The sequence below is a fragment of the Epinephelus fuscoguttatus genome, linkage group LG2 (genome assembly GCF_011397635.1).
Source record: "Epinephelus fuscoguttatus linkage group LG2, E.fuscoguttatus.final_Chr_v1".
In the NCBI taxonomy this organism is placed as follows: domain Eukaryota; kingdom Metazoa; phylum Chordata; class Actinopteri; order Perciformes; family Serranidae; genus Epinephelus; species Epinephelus fuscoguttatus.
This window is the reverse complement of record NC_064753.1, coordinates 13,384,452-13,402,499: the sequence shown is the minus strand read 5'-3', so window position 1 is coordinate 13,402,499 and position 18,048 is coordinate 13,384,452. Positions and strand designations below refer to the sequence as shown.

The following is an 18,048-nucleotide window of genomic DNA, read 5'->3' as shown; positions in this document are numbered from 1 at the left end:
TGTGAAGGCTCTTTTTACAGCACAAATGAAGTGCAAGAACCACTGTGAAACCAAAAACAGGAAGTGGACGCTTTTCTTTTTTCCCGGTAACTATAGCTAAGTATCTCCAGGTCAGTTGCCAAGGATTGTCTGTGTAAGTTCTTTGGCGTTTCTATCCCCAGTAGCAAAAATGGTGGATGGAGGAACAACCAAAGTGACTGTAGAAGCTGAAAGTGATACGGTTGTCTTTGCGAAAGCAGCAGCAATAAAACGACTCGGAAACACAAGAGGGTAAAATTAAGAAGCCGTCCATTCCACTTTAAAGTGTCATTTGTTTTTGTGAAGTCAAGCCTAAGGTCATGTGACGCAAGCCCACGGCTCTGTAAGCAGCACAAATGATTTAAGACTAAACACACACTGTGTGGGTGAGCCCAAAACATCCTGCAGGGCCTGTAAAAACATCTGGCCCTCACAGAAAAGATGGAATTAACTAAAGATGACAAACAACAAGACGACTCTGATGACTGATGTGCCATCCAAACATTAGCAGGTTTTTAAAGTGCACATCCAAAACAAATCTGTATATAAAAAATCCCACATGGTAAGAAAGGCAACAGTTGCCAAGAACGGACCGTGAAAGTGATCTCCCTGCTCATTTTGTTGCTGAAACCTGATAAGTGAGCAACATGCGCTGTAAAAGAAGATTGTGATCACAGTGCATTCTTGGATATTACTGTTGTTCTACCATCTGGCACTTTTGAGGCAGATTACACTGAAATTCAACAAGGAGAGTGAAAAAAGTCCAAGACGAATAAATGAGGAGGGGAATAAATTAAATTGTGTGACTGTGAAAGGGACAGGAGGAAAAGTGCGATTCTGTTTGTGCGTATATGCCTGTGTGTTTTCGACAGATGTAGCAGGAGGCTGGTGATGATTTCTCACCATTCTGTGGGCAGGGTGATGGATTGGTGAGTGATGGGTGCCGGGGGGGGATAGGGTTGTGACAGTGGAGGCAGGAACCATTCTCTCAGCAGGAAACCAATTACTGGGTTCATGTTCATGCACAAAGAATCAGCGAAAAATACCTGTTTTAGGTGCAGCCTGAACAAATGAACATCACCGTTTCACAAGCTAACAAGGTTTGACAACACTCCGATTGTTGTCTTTCACAATGCCTGATAGAGTAGAATAACTCACAGGCTGCAGGCAGACCCACATAATTCAGTCCTTCAATGTCCATTGTACTCACTGAATTCTACACATATACAACCAGTTAAATGCTGATTAAATTTATATTGTACATGAACTTCTTTACAAAATCCATTCTATTAAACTGGAGCATTAATCTAAGACACCTATAAGAGTCAGACGAGGTTGAATGTGTTTCAGTTGGCTGAGATATCAGTGTATGGTGAGTGCTTTGTGGTCACTTCCTGTCCTAATTGAACGATCTGTCTGTTTGCTCGTAGTTACAAACAACACCAGGCTGCCAAACCAAGACAAAACACACGTGCTGATCTGCTTAACAGTCGGCCTGAGCTCTTTGTCCTCGCTGACACAGACACAGTGGCAGGACAGGAAGCAGGGAGGGCCAAAAGTTTGTGCTCTTTTATTGAAATGGAGGTGGAGTTCATTTGTGGAATAAAACAGATATATTCAATTTTGTAAAAAGGCTCTTTTCACAGCTTGACAACATTACGAGTCCACACATGATGATGCAGTCACAAGGACTTTATTTTCTAAAAATATTTTGTGAAATGAGCCTTTATCAATCTTTTTAAGGAGAAACATTGCACTTCGCTGAGTCAGAGATGTAACTATTTGTTCCTGTATCCCCACATGGCGACACAGGAACAAAGTTGGTGCCAAACTCTTGGCGTGCCAAATAACAACGGTGCTTTGGCCTTCTCACTCAATGCTTCCCACCAAAAAGTGCACACCTATCCTCACAAAAACAGAAAGAACAACAGGAAGGTACGTGGGTGAGTAGGTAGGCAGGTAAACATTAATGACTCCCTGTTCAGCCAGTGCTTTTTAAGGCCAAAGAGCTCTGGCTCTGATCACAATGGAAACATTAAGTCAAAGCGAGGTGAAGGTTAAACCTCTAGAAATCACCACAAACAGCTTTTTACATCACACCACTGCAGCCATGACTGCTCTCATGAGACCATGCAAAGCAATGTGATTTTTTTTCTACAAATAAACAAAAGAGCCAAACCAAAATGTGTCAACAGAGGAAATCATTTCACTTGTTTCCAAATCGGATCAACTTGTCACATTGTCCTGCTCATGAAGTGACCTGCCTCATCCTGCCTGCTTTCACAACCACATCAAACTTGTACGCAGCAGCATGAAGGAGGGTGGCAGCTGTCCCCCATGTGTCAGGAAATTATACTTTAAAACACTCCAACTCTGATGAGAGGAGCTGCCATGCTTTCTTTGGTTGTGCTCATCCAGTGTGTACAGTATTTGCTCCGGAGCTGTCCGCGGTGCTGAACACCCTGCACAAGCCTTTAACTCGCAGTTCAACCCTCCGCCTCACTACGACCCCTCAGAAACACAGAACTTCACACAGGCGGCTTTATCTTTTAATTTAATCCTTACAACAAACAACTACTTTAATCCTGTAATACATTTAAGACGCTAACTCCCCTCCGAACAGACACAGAAAATGTCACACATAAATCAGTACTGAGACACTACGGCAACAGCACAGGAACATTTACACTGTTTTTTTGCTTCAGATATGACTTTATGGGCTGTGTAGACAATGTAACAGTTGATGGAAAAAACTTTAACAAGAGCTACGTCACTGATAAATAAGTAGGTACGACACTTTAAAGCCACATAATTTATGAATTATTAAAACTTTAGGTGATGTTGTTCGGTTTTTTTAAACAATGGACCAGACTGAGTAAAAAAAAAGAAAAGTCAAACCTACCTCGTTCAGTTTCTGCTCTTCTTCTTTTTGTTTTGCTCTGTTTGTTTCGATACAGGATGAAAATGTCCGTCCGTGCTATCGCTCCACTCAACGGGACTGTCCCCGGTACAAACACACCGCCCTCCTCCACCCTGAGTGTAAAGCGAGACGGATTAGGAAATCACACACTTCCTGTTCAGGTTTTACAAAATAAAACCATTACGAGGAAAGCTTTTTCTTAGGTAAAATTAAATTAAATAAAATTATTATTTTAATCCTTTAAGGTAGTTTTGGTCGCCACTCGCCACAGCAGTATGACACACAGTGTAGCAGCAGGGCAAGAGACCATAGCGCATCTTTGTCAGGACACCCTGAGGTGAACGATGCCTCCGTGTTGAGTTTCTCACTCCACCTGCTTCCATTTCGCCATCTATGGTACGCATTATAATGCCAGTTGGCAAAAAAAAAAAAAAGAAGAAGAAGAAAAGAAAACAAAATCACATAAAATAGACTAAGGAACCCCAATTTCACAAAATGTTCACCCAAAAAAAAGAAAAAGAAAAAGAAGGTTGTTTAAAATTTTATACTCATGAAAAATGTTCAAAAACTTCCAAGTTTAAAATTTGTACGATTTGAAAGTGAAATTAAAATTAAAATAAACTCTTTTGACAAGTCTGTTTATAACATTACTCTCAGAAAACATCGTACCACTGTGGAACAGCCCGTAGGAATGAATGGGTTAAAGAGTGTAGGCATAATTAAGCAAACTTTACATAAACAATTTATCAAACCAAACAGTGACAGTGAGGTATAGTTCAGTGTTTGATCATTTGCTTTATGCCTGTTTTCAGTGTGGTGTGTGTGTTTGTCTTCACATACTATATGTTGTCAACATTTGTTGTGTTGCTGCTGGGTTACTGGCAGCTTGTTGTCTTCTTCACTACTAATTTCTGATGGATCCTCACTAACTTCTGCTGGGAGTGCTAATTTTACTCTCATCTTATTTAAAGAGAAGAGGGAGAATAATATTGCATTCATTCTGTAAATGGAAGAAAAGAGTGTGTAAAATATAAGCATACAGTTGCTCTGCAGACAGGGCTAACAAAATGCACCGTGAAAGTAGACTATACAGTGTTATAGCCTGAACTTCATTGCAACTAACATGATTAAATGGGTTAATTTGTGGAGTTTAAAAAAAAAAAAAGACTGTTAACCATTTGAACAGTATTCAAACCCAAATACACAATACTAGAAACTGACATGGTGGAAGTAAATAATTATACTGTGCTGCTTCAAGACAACATTTGCATTTTAACAATTTCCCATTACCAAATAAAGAACATTAAACTATTAAAAAATAAACTTTACTCATTTATTATTGTGAAGTTTTTGTCCAGATTGTAAAACGACAGAGTCAACCACTATTGGTTTCCTGAGAGCTCTGGCCCTTTTTTAAAGTACTGCAACATAATTGAGGATGTGTGAGTGTAAATGGCCAAAAATGGGTATGTTACCCAGAGGCAACACTTTACCATAGAGGCTTAAATGTCAGTCAACCAGCCTTAACTGGAAGTTAACTCGACTTAACAACCCTCCTCGAATACATTTTCAATAAGCTTGCTAACACTTAGAAATAAATGAAAACACCCCAACAGCTCTCAAACATCTGGGGATGTTCACACCACTGTCCCTCAACAACAACAGTTCCTACTACTCAGTTAGTTATGATTAATAGATGATACCAAATGAGTTTATTTTATAATCTATTCAAAACTTAATTAAATTATGAATATTATTATCATTATTATTTAATTAAATCATTTTTTGTAGCTTAAGAAAAATTGTGTCGCTTTTACTTTGACAGTTGAGCCATCTAACTTCCTGTCTCACTGTGTTGTATTGATGCTGCTCACAAAATGGCCGCGCCCTCTGATGTCACAGGGAGTGGATAAAAGGTTGTTTCATAAAGTGTCTTACAAAAGTGAGTGAGCGGGGATTACGTCTAATACAATTTCAAAACTTTATACAAAGGAAGTCAAGTACATTGTGCCTATTAATGTGTCTCAAGAATTTTACAAAGATGGCCCATTCGTTTTAATAATGTTTTAGAATAGTTGGCCACAAGATATTCAGCCTTTCTGTCCCATATGAATTGTTTTTTTTTTTTTTTTTTTTTGGTCACAACCATAAATGGAGATTGTTCTTAAGGCAAATGGAAATCTTCAGGTGTTAAAAAGTGGCACTTTTAATCAAAAACATTAAATACAAAAATGTAAATAAGGCTGCTTTAGGACAGAGATTATTGAAGAGATAAAACAAATCTGGGGTTCCACATTAAAACTCAGTGTGAGACGCAGAGACAGAGAGTCAGACTGTGCGCAGTGCTCCTTCATTTTATCCAGTCCTTCCTCTTTACATCTTTGACCTTTTTCCATTTGTGCACAAAATAACCTGTTGGTACCCTTCAAAGGGCATAAGATAATATCTGACCTACGCTGATGTCTTCTTGAACTCACACAACCACCCATGCACATGCACAAACCACCATCACTTAATAGTTCTCACTTCCAGCACAGGCACTGACCCACTGATGGCGTTTGGCATTTTAAAAAGATGTGTGGTGAGAGTGTGCTATCATCTTTGTCTTTTCTCTCCTTGTTTTAATTCAGTTCAATACAATAAATTCTCCATTAGTACAAGGGCTGCATAAATAACCATTAACCATTAACACCTCAAGAAAGAAAAGAAAACAGGGGTAAACAGGGTTTCTAATAGAGGCATCATAATCTCAGACCCTAAATGCATCACATGCTCAGCTCACAGCACTACAAATACTGCGTGGCAATATAAAGCATGTTAACATATTTACTTATATCCATCCTAGTGTATGCAGGCATATGTGCACATACTGTACATGTGTGTGCACAGTTCCCTGACAGAAAGGCTCTTTGAGATTCTCTTCAGTGAATAAAACATTTGGCCCTGGAGTCCCTCACTTTACATATTCAAATATATTATAATGTTCTTTGCAACGCCACAAGGCACACGTGGACACTGACTACTTCCAAAGAAGAAAGCTAAAACAGAATGACATGCCATGTGCTGCTCACTTGTCACATCAACTGTTAGGCTGTCTTCACTTAAAGCATATCAACTTTAAAGGGACAGTTCACCCCAAAATTGAACATTTGTATTTGTCCTCTTACCTGTAGTGCTATTTATCAATCTAGATTGTTTTGGTGTCAGTAGCTGAGTGTTGGAGATACTGACTGTAGAAATGTCTGTCTCTTCTCCAATATAATGGAACGAGATGGCACTCAGCTTGGTGCTCAAAGCGCCAAAAAACAAAAGAAATTTGAAAAACTCCTCAGTAATGTCTCATTACAGAAATCATGACCTAGTTACTCAAGATAATCACAGACCTTGTTGTGAGCAATTTCATGAAGGAACTTTTTTTTCTACCCAATGAAACCCGACAACCATATCACTGTGCAGAAGGAAACTGGAAATTCAAACCCACACCTTCAAAGTCATAACCCTGCCTTTACTTTTAAATCCAGAGGGTTCTGTAATGTAATGCTTGCTGAAGTTTATTCAGTGCAGATGTGTCCAGGGTCACTCAAGTCCTCATGTTAGCCGCTGTGGTCAGCAGCCTCTGTGCAACAAGAGCATTGGAAAAACATTGATTTTTTTTAAACATGAAACTGCTTTTTAAAAAATGTTTTACCAGTTTAAATCAGTGGATCTGTTTGTTTCGGAGAAGATGGCACCTTAGTGGATAATTCAGGTCCTGATAAAAACCTCCCAAGTGTCTGGATCTTGTGTTATCAGAGAAAAAAGTGAGCACTAATTAGCAGGTTCTGGGCTAGCAGTCTGTTTGGCATATCGGAGAAACACTGATTTGTACCCTAAACTGCTTTATTCAGTGTTTTTACCAGTTTAAATCACTGGGTCCATTTGTTTTGGAGAGTAGGAGACTTCTGAGGATTATTCGGCTCCTGGTAAAAACCTTGTGGATCAGAAATAAGGCGAGGACACATTAGCAGGTGCTGGGCAAGCAGCCTGCCTGAGACATGCCAAACAGCATTAGAGAAACACTGATTTGTAACATGAAACTGCTTTAGTCTTTGTTTTTACTGTTTTTTTTATCACCCAGTCTATTTGTTTTTGGAGAGAAGGAGACCTCTCTGGATAAGTCAGCTTGCAGTAAAAACCTCCTGAACAATGAACACTGAAGGAATCCTAACCAGGACAAGTTTCAGGTGGTTGCAATCTGCAATCCTCACCACTAGATGCCACTAAATCCCCCTAAATCTTACACACTGGACCTTTAAAGCATTGCTGAAAATCACTTCATCAACAGCCTTTTGGACTTTAAGTAGCAGAATAATTTTATAAAATCAATTCATTGTATCTTCTTGGACGGTAAGCCAGAAACATTGACATTTTAAGCTGTTGTCTTTACCACATGATGATTTGTACCTTCAGTTAAATGTGCTGATACCAAAAGTCCACATCTTGCAGAAGGGAACAATAACAGCCAGTTTAAAAAAAAAAGATGATCCTTGGACAAAAGGTCAAAGGTCAGAGACACAGTGCCTTAATTATTTCTGTTACTCTGGAAAGATAATGTCAGAGAGGTCATGTAAGACCTAGATATAGTGATGGAGAGCTATAGGGTAGATGAACAGCTGATATCCTCTCATCCCCCCTCCACTCTGTCTCTGCTGCCCTACAAAACCAACATTACACAGACATTTCTTTCTAACAGCAGAACATCCAGTCAGACTCTCAGGTCTGATAAGAAACGTCAGATCTGATCTTCACAGGTGATGGATGAGCCTTTTCCACGTGTGGCTCAGATCATTACCAGCCCATTGGAGAAACCATTAAAGACCTCCCTCCCCAAATTGATGATCCGATGTGCTTCAGTCCGAGCACAATGAATCTCTCTGTATTGCCATTGATTAAAGCTCGACTGATTTCTCTCCTCGGGTGTTGTGCTTTCAAACGTGCAAATTTATTCGCAACACAGTACATCCAGTAAAAAGACATTCATCTGAGAGCAGTTTCTTTTATGTGTCACAGATGGTAAGGCTGTACAATTCTACTTTTATGTAGACCTTGAACATCATGATTTTAGACCAGTGTTCTTAGTGAATACAACACACATGTATTGTAAGAGATGAACAAGGGAACACAGCTCACAAATGGCAGACTTTTTCACAGAAGACCTCAGGCTAGGCCATTGAGACAGGTGATTAAAACTACACACACAGGCGCTACCCCCGGACTAATCGTTTTGTATTCATGACGTGACATTTCGCAGTCCGTGTTATCTACAGTAGGCTGAACAGCACTCGAGTCAGCTGTTGCTCAGTCTATTAATCCCCCCGCCCAATCCCCTTCACACTCTGCCCTGCCTGACTCACCACAGGAAATTACTGTGGTGTTGCATGATGTATCTAAATGCCACGGAGTGTCTCATAATATGGGCTCCACTCAGAGTTACATACAGTTTAACACGGCGGTTTGTTACGTGTATCGACTTGAGTGCTTATAAAACCTGTGCAGTGACACTGAGATGATAAATTATCAGGCACATGATAATATATCACTACATAATATGTTGTCTATGTATCTGTAGAGAAATACATCCACATACTGAGTCCACTGTAACACCTGAACACCACTTGTTGCGACTGAGAATGGGTGAGAATTAGCAAGCAGAGATGTAAGCAATAAGCTGAATGACTGAAACTGATGCTAATGTAATGCATTAAATCAAATAGTCACATGTAAGTGTATCATATAATAAACCTGTCTTACATTTTAAAATTAACTTGAATTTAAGAGCTGTAGATTACAAAAAAGCCTCTGGAAACGTCTCTGTCATCCTTTAAAGTCTTGAAAAATATTCTTTATATAGACTTACATCATGTTTTGTGTGTGTATACCCTGTGCCTATGTTTTCATATGAACATATAGCATGACAGTCCGTGTTATTTCATATGTGCAGTCAGCAGAGATGTGATACTCCCACAGGGAGGGCAGAGAGCAGAAGCATCAGGCGGAGAAAGGATCATAGTCTCATACTCATCTGAACACCCTCATCGATCCTGGTAATGGAGCCGCACTGCTTTCTGCTCAACCATAGCCCCCTTTACATACAGACATACACATGCCTGCCACATGTACATACACACACACACACACACACACACACACACACACACACACACACACACACCTATATATAGGCTTCATGTGGCCTTTCCTTTTTTATAACCTCATTATTCAACAAGAATGTGGTCTTAGTTGCATTGCCTCACTGCAAGATGTGTTGATACACATTCAACATGCATTTCCTGATACTGCTCGACCTCAGAAGCCTGTGTGTTTCACCATACCTGAAGTAAAACCCTTTTTGTTTATAGCTTTACCATTTAGCATGGCCGCCATTTTCAGAATGAATGTGCAACTTGAATTAAGGCTTAAAATGTCTCTGCAAGTGAGCCTCATTGTCTTTGGACTTTACATCCTTTACAATACAGGAAGATGATACAGGTGAGACTTAACAGTGTTCTTAAAGAAGATAGCTGGTACGACAGAGGAACAGACTGAATCAGGAGTTATGCAAAGCTTCCTTGGAAAGCTTGACTCAGGGCCATTTGACACAACAGTTCCTGTTGCCAGGTTGTGTGTTAGGTGTGTATCCCACTTGCAGGGAAGCCAAAGAGCTTGACCTACTGACACTGACAACTACATGTCACTGACTGCTACAGTGACATGTAGTTCACGGTAAAGACAGCTGGTGATGTTAGCTAAGGAGCTGTTATTACTCCAAATGTATACATACATTCATTGCTGTGAACCAGACACAGGGCACACAGACAGACAGCAGGAGAAATGGAGGTGTTTAGGATGGAAAACTTTTGCTGTCATGATCTATGATTTGTATTAATATTTAAAACTTGTAGCAGTTAAGTGTTTTTTTTTTACAGCGACAACTGCAATGGTGAAATATAACTAAGTACTCAATAACTGCACTTAAGTACTGTTACATTTGAGGTACTTGTACTTGAGTTTTTTTTCATTTTATGCTACCTTATACTTTTACTTCACTACATTTTGGAGGCAATGTTGTATGTTTTACTCCACAGTTATTTTAAAACAAGCTTCCTTTGCAGGTTTAAATATAAATAAATCAATCATCTAATAAATTATGTATTATTATGGCTAGCTACCATGCAGTATTTAAAGTAGCAACATTACAGTTGCTTACACATTAATGCAACTATAATTATAATCCAATAAAATATCATATCTTATTCAGAAATGGGCCATTCTGCCTGATGAGTACTTTTATTTTTGGTACTTCAGGTTTATCTTTATGCTAATACTTATGTACTTTTACTCAAGATTTTGAATGCAGGCCTTTACTTGTAACAGAGTATTTAAACTCTTTGGTGTCAAAAAAAAAAAAAAAATACAAATTCACAGAAAGTTTTTGAGATCAGTCAACATTTACTGCCAAATGCTGCACAATCAAATGATAAATAATAAGTGCACAACATAGTAATGAACATCAAGCACAGCATCAGTTTAACATAAGAATCACACCGTGCCTCTGATGTGTACAAACCTTGATGATGACAGAAACCTTTGACCTAAACTGAACGGTCCTGCAGATGCTAAAACTGTTGCAAAAGGTTTACTCATTTTTGGCTGTTTGCTAATTTCACTCATAGTGCATTAACACTCATTTAAAGATAAAAATATTAGTTTTAAACATGTTACGTATTAAATTCTGCTCCAAAATCAGTCAAATTTCCAAAATGGATACCTGTGTCCAATATGATAGTACAAACTCTGACAAAACTCTGTTACCTTTTTGACAAATACGTGAGACGAATCCTTGGCTTGTTTTACTGACTGGTATGGAGATGGTATAAATAGCTTCATAATAATTATCTAACAGGTGCCTGTGCCTGCTGCTGAAAATGTATACACAAAATAGATATACATTCTTTTAATCCTTCAATTTTTCTTCAGTAATCAGTTTAACAAACTGTACTAGAAAATGTTAATACCTCAAATATGACTACACAGTCAATGGGATGTCTGCTGCAATACACCTCTGTGTGAGAAATTGCTGATTTCACAAAAATCAAACAGTGCTTGTTTTAAAAGTGCCCATTAGTGAGTACTTCAGGTCTAATACTGTTAGTTCGCTGTTCACACACTGTAGTTATTATTTAAACCCACCATACACAGAGGAATACAATCCACCCAGTTGGTTGGATTCAGGGACATCATGTAGGTTTGAGGTTTTGACTTAAGTGTGTTGAAACGTTGCTGAACGAGCCGTGTGTCCGTCATCTGACCTTCATACATCCACACAGGCTCCTTCTCTGTGCTTCTCAGTATTGTCAGTCAAGCACAGAGCTCTGAGATGCTCAGGGTCCACACAAATTACAAGCCGTTATCTGCCACCTTCTGGAAACCACTCAGTAGCTCCTGAGCGAATGAAAGCGACGTCATCACTGGAGGTCAAAGGTCCGGAGGCAGCGGCTGGAGCAGCAATAGGCCACAAAACTCACAGTCGTCCTTCAGAGGAAAGAGAAGTGTGAGTAAGATGAGCATGCATGTTTAGCTGCGACTTGCAGTCATCTTTCAACACTGGAATGAAATAGAGCAAATTTGCTAAATCCAGTAGGACCAGTCTGCAATCTGTCGCACTCATTTTGCAAAGGAATGGAGGTGTGTTTGTTCTGACCTGCGATGCACTCCAGCCAGTGCAGTGTCGCGGAGGGGGAAGAGTTTGGGGTAGATGATGGTGAACATGGCTTGGCTACATCGGTGGCAGTGTCCCAGGGGGAACTGCAGCAGGTCCAGCAGGCTCTTTGGGAGGCTGATGGGAGGCAGCAAGTTGAGGTCTGAAAACACAACAGTACAGGAAGCATTCATTACTATATGCAGCCAAACAAAGAAAATATTCAGAAACTTGACTGTAACCAACTTGCTTATCACACTTTTTTTCTATGGCTGGGTAATATGGAAAACTGTATCTGTATGATCACAATATCATTTTCCATATTGAAAAATATAAATATCTATTAAAATATTCAGTTTGATAATGCTGACCAACAGCATATTTTGCAGACTGTATGCACCTCATTGCTTTTGAGAAATTCAAATCACTTCCATATAATTGATGTGTTTTCTTTTTATGTCAACTATTTTCTTAGTTTTGGAGGATAAGAAAAGTTAAGCACTTAAGCATAACGAGCTCCGTGTGTAAAGCAAACTGGATGCGGATTAAGGGGATGCAGCAAGTTACAGCGGGCAGAGATGAAGAAGAAGAAAAAGACATTTTGCAAGTTTGTGTTCCGCTTGTTTAAGTGTTTGATAAATTGAACTTTTTGTCGCACTTATGGATAATGAGCATGGTCATCATTAACTACATTAAAATACAACATTAGCTCCTCGGTTTCAACAATGTTAGGGTAAGAAACGTGCAGGCAGGCTGAAATGAAACCGTGATATTCTGTCCGGTGATGCAGTGATTTTAACCAATGGTGAGTAAGAAAAAGTTTAAGTAATACATGTCATTTGTTAAGCTATGAGTAGAGAAAAACTCTGCTAGCTGCTGGGCTAATTTATGCAATGCCAATCTGCTGACTAGCAAAAAACAGTTGATTTGTCTTTGTCTTTTTATTTGTTAAATGACGTTGCTGTTCATCTATGTTTTACGACTGCTGAGAGAAGTTTGCCTTCAGGGACAGATAGCCCTGAAGTTTCTGGAAAAGGATCAAGGATTTGAGTTAAAATAAAAGCATCTCTTCCATAAAGGGCTTTCTGGCAGAAAGAAAACCTTATCCCATGTGCCCTTTAATGTGTGTTGGTGGAATCCATTTAAAATAAACTTTACTGCACTTAACCGGTTACAATTATTTACATTATTTATGTGTTGTTTTTATCTTTTATGGCCAAAAGCAAAAGGCAGCTTCTTCTGTGACAGACTGTGTTAAATATATAATCATATAATGTCGTCTCATACTGATCGCAGGCCCCTGAATCGAATCAAAATATAAGTTAGGTGTAGGTTTTACGTTAATGAGGCACAGCTGACCACATGTGTACATTCAGTAGGGGGTGTATAACTCCTCACCGGATGGGTGGTGGTGGTACATGCGGTGCAGGGTCCTCAAGGCGATCTCCTCCAGAGGGATCACGTTATCCGTCTCTGAGCCCACCACCTTCACTTCAGCTGGAAGCCCGACCAGGGCCTCACTCAGTGCTTCACCCAGTGCCTCACCAATGTCACCCTCCAACACCTGGGCTGACACACCGCACCTAAACAGCAGCAACACACACACATATGCTCGCTGAATGTTTTTTTTAAGTCTCATGTGAAACATTGTGTGACTGCAATTTTTCTACATTGTTACCATCACATTTTTTTTTCATTTTAATAATTTAATTCCACTATTCGAACAACGCATAGCTAAACTAACTCATACTGCTCTGTATCAAATTGAATTGTCTGAATAGGCTGTATTACCCGCTGCAGCCGATGACCTTGTTGTACAGGTACGAGGGGAGGCCTTTCAGATCCCCATTGTTGTCCACAAACACAAACTGCAGCTCTCGTGATCTGCCCAGATCTGAAACACACAAAGATGTTAACAATGCCTCCCTCATGATAGCTACATCACTATGGAAACACAGAGATAAGGGGGTATTACAGACCGAGCGGTAGAAAGGTCAGCCTGTTAGCAGCCATGGAGAGTTGGTTGAGGCGGTGGAGCCAGCAGAGCTGCCGGGGAACGTGGCTCAACGAGTTGTGATCGGCCGTCAGATTCTGCAAAGAGACACAGCGGCGCAGCCGGTCAGGTAGCGACATCAGCTGGTTCATTGACACGTCCAGAGTCTCCAGGTCCTGCAGATCACCGATCTCTGAAGGTATCAGACAGACATGATGACAGAGAGAGAGTCTGACACAGTCTTTCAAAATTAAATCTAACTTGTAAAAAACCCAAATCAACAACAAATCTCGGAATAAAACAGCACAAAATGTGACAAAGTGTTTTTAATGGGATGATTTGGAACTTGACAGTTTTAGCTGACTAAATGTGTTGTAACTTTAAATGCTGACTAACAGCAGCATTATGTCCTCTAATATTTCCAAATAGTCTGAAACCTGATATTTGGGCTGAAACCTGTGTGTTTCTCAATATCACATTACCCTTTCCTGCTGTAGTCTGCGGACAGACTGACAGTGAGACAGAGGATTCAGTGACATGAGGATAGGTCAAAAGGAATTAAGTCAGTCAGACTGTTGCTGTGATCGTATCTGTGACCTTTTGGTATCAAACTGTATTTTTAGCAAAACAATTGCACTTTGCATTAAATGGCTGTAAATGGCAGTGAAACTTGACAAAAACAAGAGAATGGAAAATATCTTTAGATGGCAAACAGTTCGCTGTCTGACTGAGCGTGTTAAGAAGCTAGTATAGACAGATTCATTTGTGGTATGTGCTTGTTGTCAGTTACTAATAATAGGCCGCTGAAATGTCACAGATGTTCCTGAATTGTTTGAAAAAAAAAATGTACTGATGCTGAAATGTAATATAACATTAAAATGTCAAGTTAAACCATAATTGTAAAAATATGAAAACAAATTCATCTGGATTTTAGATTCAGTTATGATGCCTGGTCTCTGCATCTGCAGTAAAGACACAATGTCCATATTCTCACTGTGTTACGGGCACACAGTACAATAATGCTGTTTCTCATTTTTGAAGCTCTGTTGCCCTCTGCTGGCAATTTCAATACTTACAACTCAATTCTGTTGCTGTGTGAGGGGTACTTGGTCTACAACATTGTTACATTGTAGGTGGGTGGTGCATAACAATCTCGTATCAAGATGATCAAAATTATTTACTCCACCTGTCAGTGGTTTTATGTTTAGGCTGGTCAGTGTATGTGTATAACTATGTTTATATGTGCACATATATTTGACATACACACAATTAAGATGAGTATGTGTACATCTTTTTTTCTTCTTACTGTATGTATGGTCTGACGTTTATCAGTTACAGCGGGCATGGAAAACCATTGTTAAATTTCAACTGTGCTTTTAACATAATTAAAGTGACATGGTAAACCTGACCTTGCGCTTGGAGAGGACTGTGAGAAATTAATGACAGACAGTCGCTGTGTGTTACCTGGAGGAAGGCATTTCAGCTGGTTATTGGACAGTCTCAGGTGCCGTAGAGACCTCAGTCGTCCAATCTCTGGACAAAGGAACTGGAGGGCGTTATTGCTCAGGTCCAATGACTGCAGTCTGGCCAGGTTTCCAATAGCTGGGGATTAAACCACAGTTGCTCTCTTTATTGTAAAAAGTCAAATTTAACCAGCACAGATAAAGGCTTTGCAGTCAAATACAACTGTCAGGCTGACCTCATCTCAGAATTTCTCTGCTCTCCATTTTATTAAAGGTCTTACTAATATAACATCCTGTATCATCTTATGCCATGTCATTGTTAATAAATTAATGTGTCTCAAAGAGGATTTCTACAGCCTGAGCGCCCAATCTTTTTTCTGGTTGTGGTTGTTGGTTTTGCTTCATTTAATCTTTTTCTTAAACTTTTAACAGATTTCAGTAGTTCCTTATTTTATATTGTTAAATTGCTTTGAATCACTGTATACACAGGCATATATTATGTCATAACAGAGGACTTACCTTCAGGAATAATGACTATGTTGTTTGAGTGCAAATACCTTCAGTGACAAAAAAGAAAAAAGTTACAGTTTGAACAGGCTGAACAATTTCACATCTCCTGGTTATTGTTCAAAAAACAGTGTAAGGCCTATTATTGTCATTTTGAACTGCTGGGCATACATCCAAGTGTAACAGTCTGTCAGAACTGCAATTCAGGAATACATCAGATAGTCACAACATACATTCATCAGCCACCTTCCCATTATACCAGGGAAACCAGGCAATATAAAGTAATGCAGTTTCATGCAACTTTTCACAGTAGCTCTTTTCTATCAAATAAAAAATGCTGCTATCATTTATACAAAAAACACAGCTTTGCTGAATACTCACAGTTCAATGAGATTTGGGAGCTTCTGAGCAAGATTGTCAGGCTGATAGAAAGAGGAAGCAGAAATAGTCTGTAAGCTTCACATTAAAATAAACATGTGAAAATGCCCTGCTCACTGCTGCCTCTTTTGTTGAACTAGCAGACTTTCGAACAGCCTTAAATTGTTTGTAACAATTAACTGCATCAGTGATATACTTCGTGTAGCATGCACTCCATTAATACCAGTGTTGTGAGTGAGTTCCTCTTCATGTACAGTCTCTCCAGAAACTGCAGGCCTTCATCCTTCAGCAGTTCTACAGGGAAAATATTCAGGTTTCTGTAGTTAAGAAAGAGATTTTTGTGGCGCTCCTGCTTGGCCATGCAAATAGTCTCATGGAGTTCAGTTGCCATCTCTGAGAAATCCTCTCCTCCCCAGTGGAGGAGACTTGACAGTGACTCTTTTCACTATGACATAACTGCTTCCTGAAAGAAAAGCAATTGAACAGAGGCACAAAGAGACATCAGTGTTAGCTTATTTGACCAGTGGGGCTGAACAGACCAGGATAACACAGCAGGCAGCAGGCTCATTAGGACCAAATATTGTTACACCAAGTACAAAGTAAATAACTGCGCTGTGAATTACTCTAGTTAATAACAAGCATACTCAGCGAGGACATACTAGTTTTAAACTTAAAGTTTTACAAACACAAACACACACACACACACACACACACACACACACACACACACCAGAGCGTGACGTGCAAAATAAAAAAAATGACCTCTAACTTCTGTATGTCTGACAAACTATGTTGCTGTGGGAGGCAATGGCTGCCTAACAGGCCACTTCTAGCTAAATTACCGCCAGTTTTCCGGTGGCTTTGACAACACAACGCAGGAGAGCTGCTGTTACAGACGCCACATACTACAAAAAGACACTACAGCCTGTATCTATTGTTATGTTAGTGAAAGCTGACTTCAGCTCGCTGACATGATGCTCGCCTCTCCCCGTTTAACGTTGCATGTCATTCCTAGCACCATTAGCATGCTAGCTAAGTGGCTGCTATTAGTACATTACTGTCGATAACAATAAGCCGCGAAGAAAACAATTATTTACCTTAATTGTGCAGAAACTTTCTATTCTACTTTTTTCCAGCAAATGCACACTAATGCTCAATATATGTTTGCAAAAGCACAACAGCTAATAATGGGCTGTAATGGTCTGTTGAACACCAGCAGTCGTAAACAACGTAAGACGTCACTGTTGCGTCAAGCGTCACGCTCGTTCTTCTTCTTCTTCTTCATTCACTGCAGGCAGGACACTGTTGGCGCACTGATGCTGCCACCTGCTGTTACATTATTAAACTGCATCGTAAATGACAAAATTTTAATTTATTTTAGAGCTACAGGTTATTTTGCAGATAAAGATTTAAATACAGTAGCCTATATATGGTAATCTGATAAAATATTATGTATTTTTAAATAATAACTACCCAGTAAAGCAGTTGAAATGACCTCAGTCCATAAAATGCTGCTTAACTGTTATTGCATGTTTTTTTTTAAACTTATTTTATTAATTATTAAAACATTTTGTCCTTCCCAACTCCGCAGAAGGGACTTTATACTATTTTTTTTTGTCTAATTTTGTCTTAAGAATGAGGGAGACCAACAGTCTATGATGCAGAGTTTAAATCACTGCACATTTAAAGCCCCACCATCTGACCTCCCTTTAACTGATATGAATTAAACCTGGTGTGTATGTTGAGGACTGAGTGTCGGATGTCTCCACTTTATATTTTGTATGTACAGGCATTACCTAATTTGGCAGTGGTAACTTGTAACTGTAGTTATAGTGGAGTAAAGGGTATTTATCCTTTCTGACTCCAGATATACCCACATTATTTCCTCATTTGCTGGGACCAGTCCTTGTCATTACACACTTCTATTGTGGATCCAGTTATATGTTTAGCTTTATGGCTACTGTACTGTGTAGGCAATGATGTTTGAGGCAATCCTTGTGTCACAGAGCTGGACAAAATGTGAAGTGTGGAA

General features: G+C 39.4%; 2 protein-coding genes across 2 annotated transcripts in view; both read right to left on the bottom strand.

Annotated features, from left to right (window-relative positions):
* LOC125905783 (synaptosomal-associated protein 25-A-like) overlaps nt 1-3,054 on the bottom strand; it is a 53,001-nt gene extending 49,947 nt beyond the window's left edge. Inside the window, exon 1 of the mRNA XM_049603979.1 lies at nt 2,921-3,054. The gene's annotated coding sequence lies outside the window, so the exon portion shown is untranslated. The remainder of the gene's footprint in view (nt 1-2,920) is intronic.
* Nucleotides 3,055-10,406: 7,352 nt separating this feature from the next.
* Nucleotides 10,407-17,251, bottom strand: lrrc28 (leucine rich repeat containing 28). Its single transcript, XM_049560540.1, has 10 exons — nt 17,114-17,251; nt 16,240-16,479; nt 16,020-16,060; nt 15,651-15,688; nt 15,133-15,270; nt 13,655-13,861; nt 13,467-13,569; nt 13,074-13,258; nt 11,679-11,838; nt 10,407-11,509 (listed from the first exon to the last, which is right to left on the bottom strand). The coding sequence occupies exons 2-10, from the start codon at nt 16,405-16,407 to the stop codon at nt 11,443-11,445; spliced, it is 1,107 nt and encodes a 368-aa protein (XP_049416497.1). The 5' UTR covers nt 16,408-16,479; nt 17,114-17,251; the 3' UTR covers nt 10,407-11,442.
* Nucleotides 17,252-18,048: the final 797 nt, after the last annotated feature.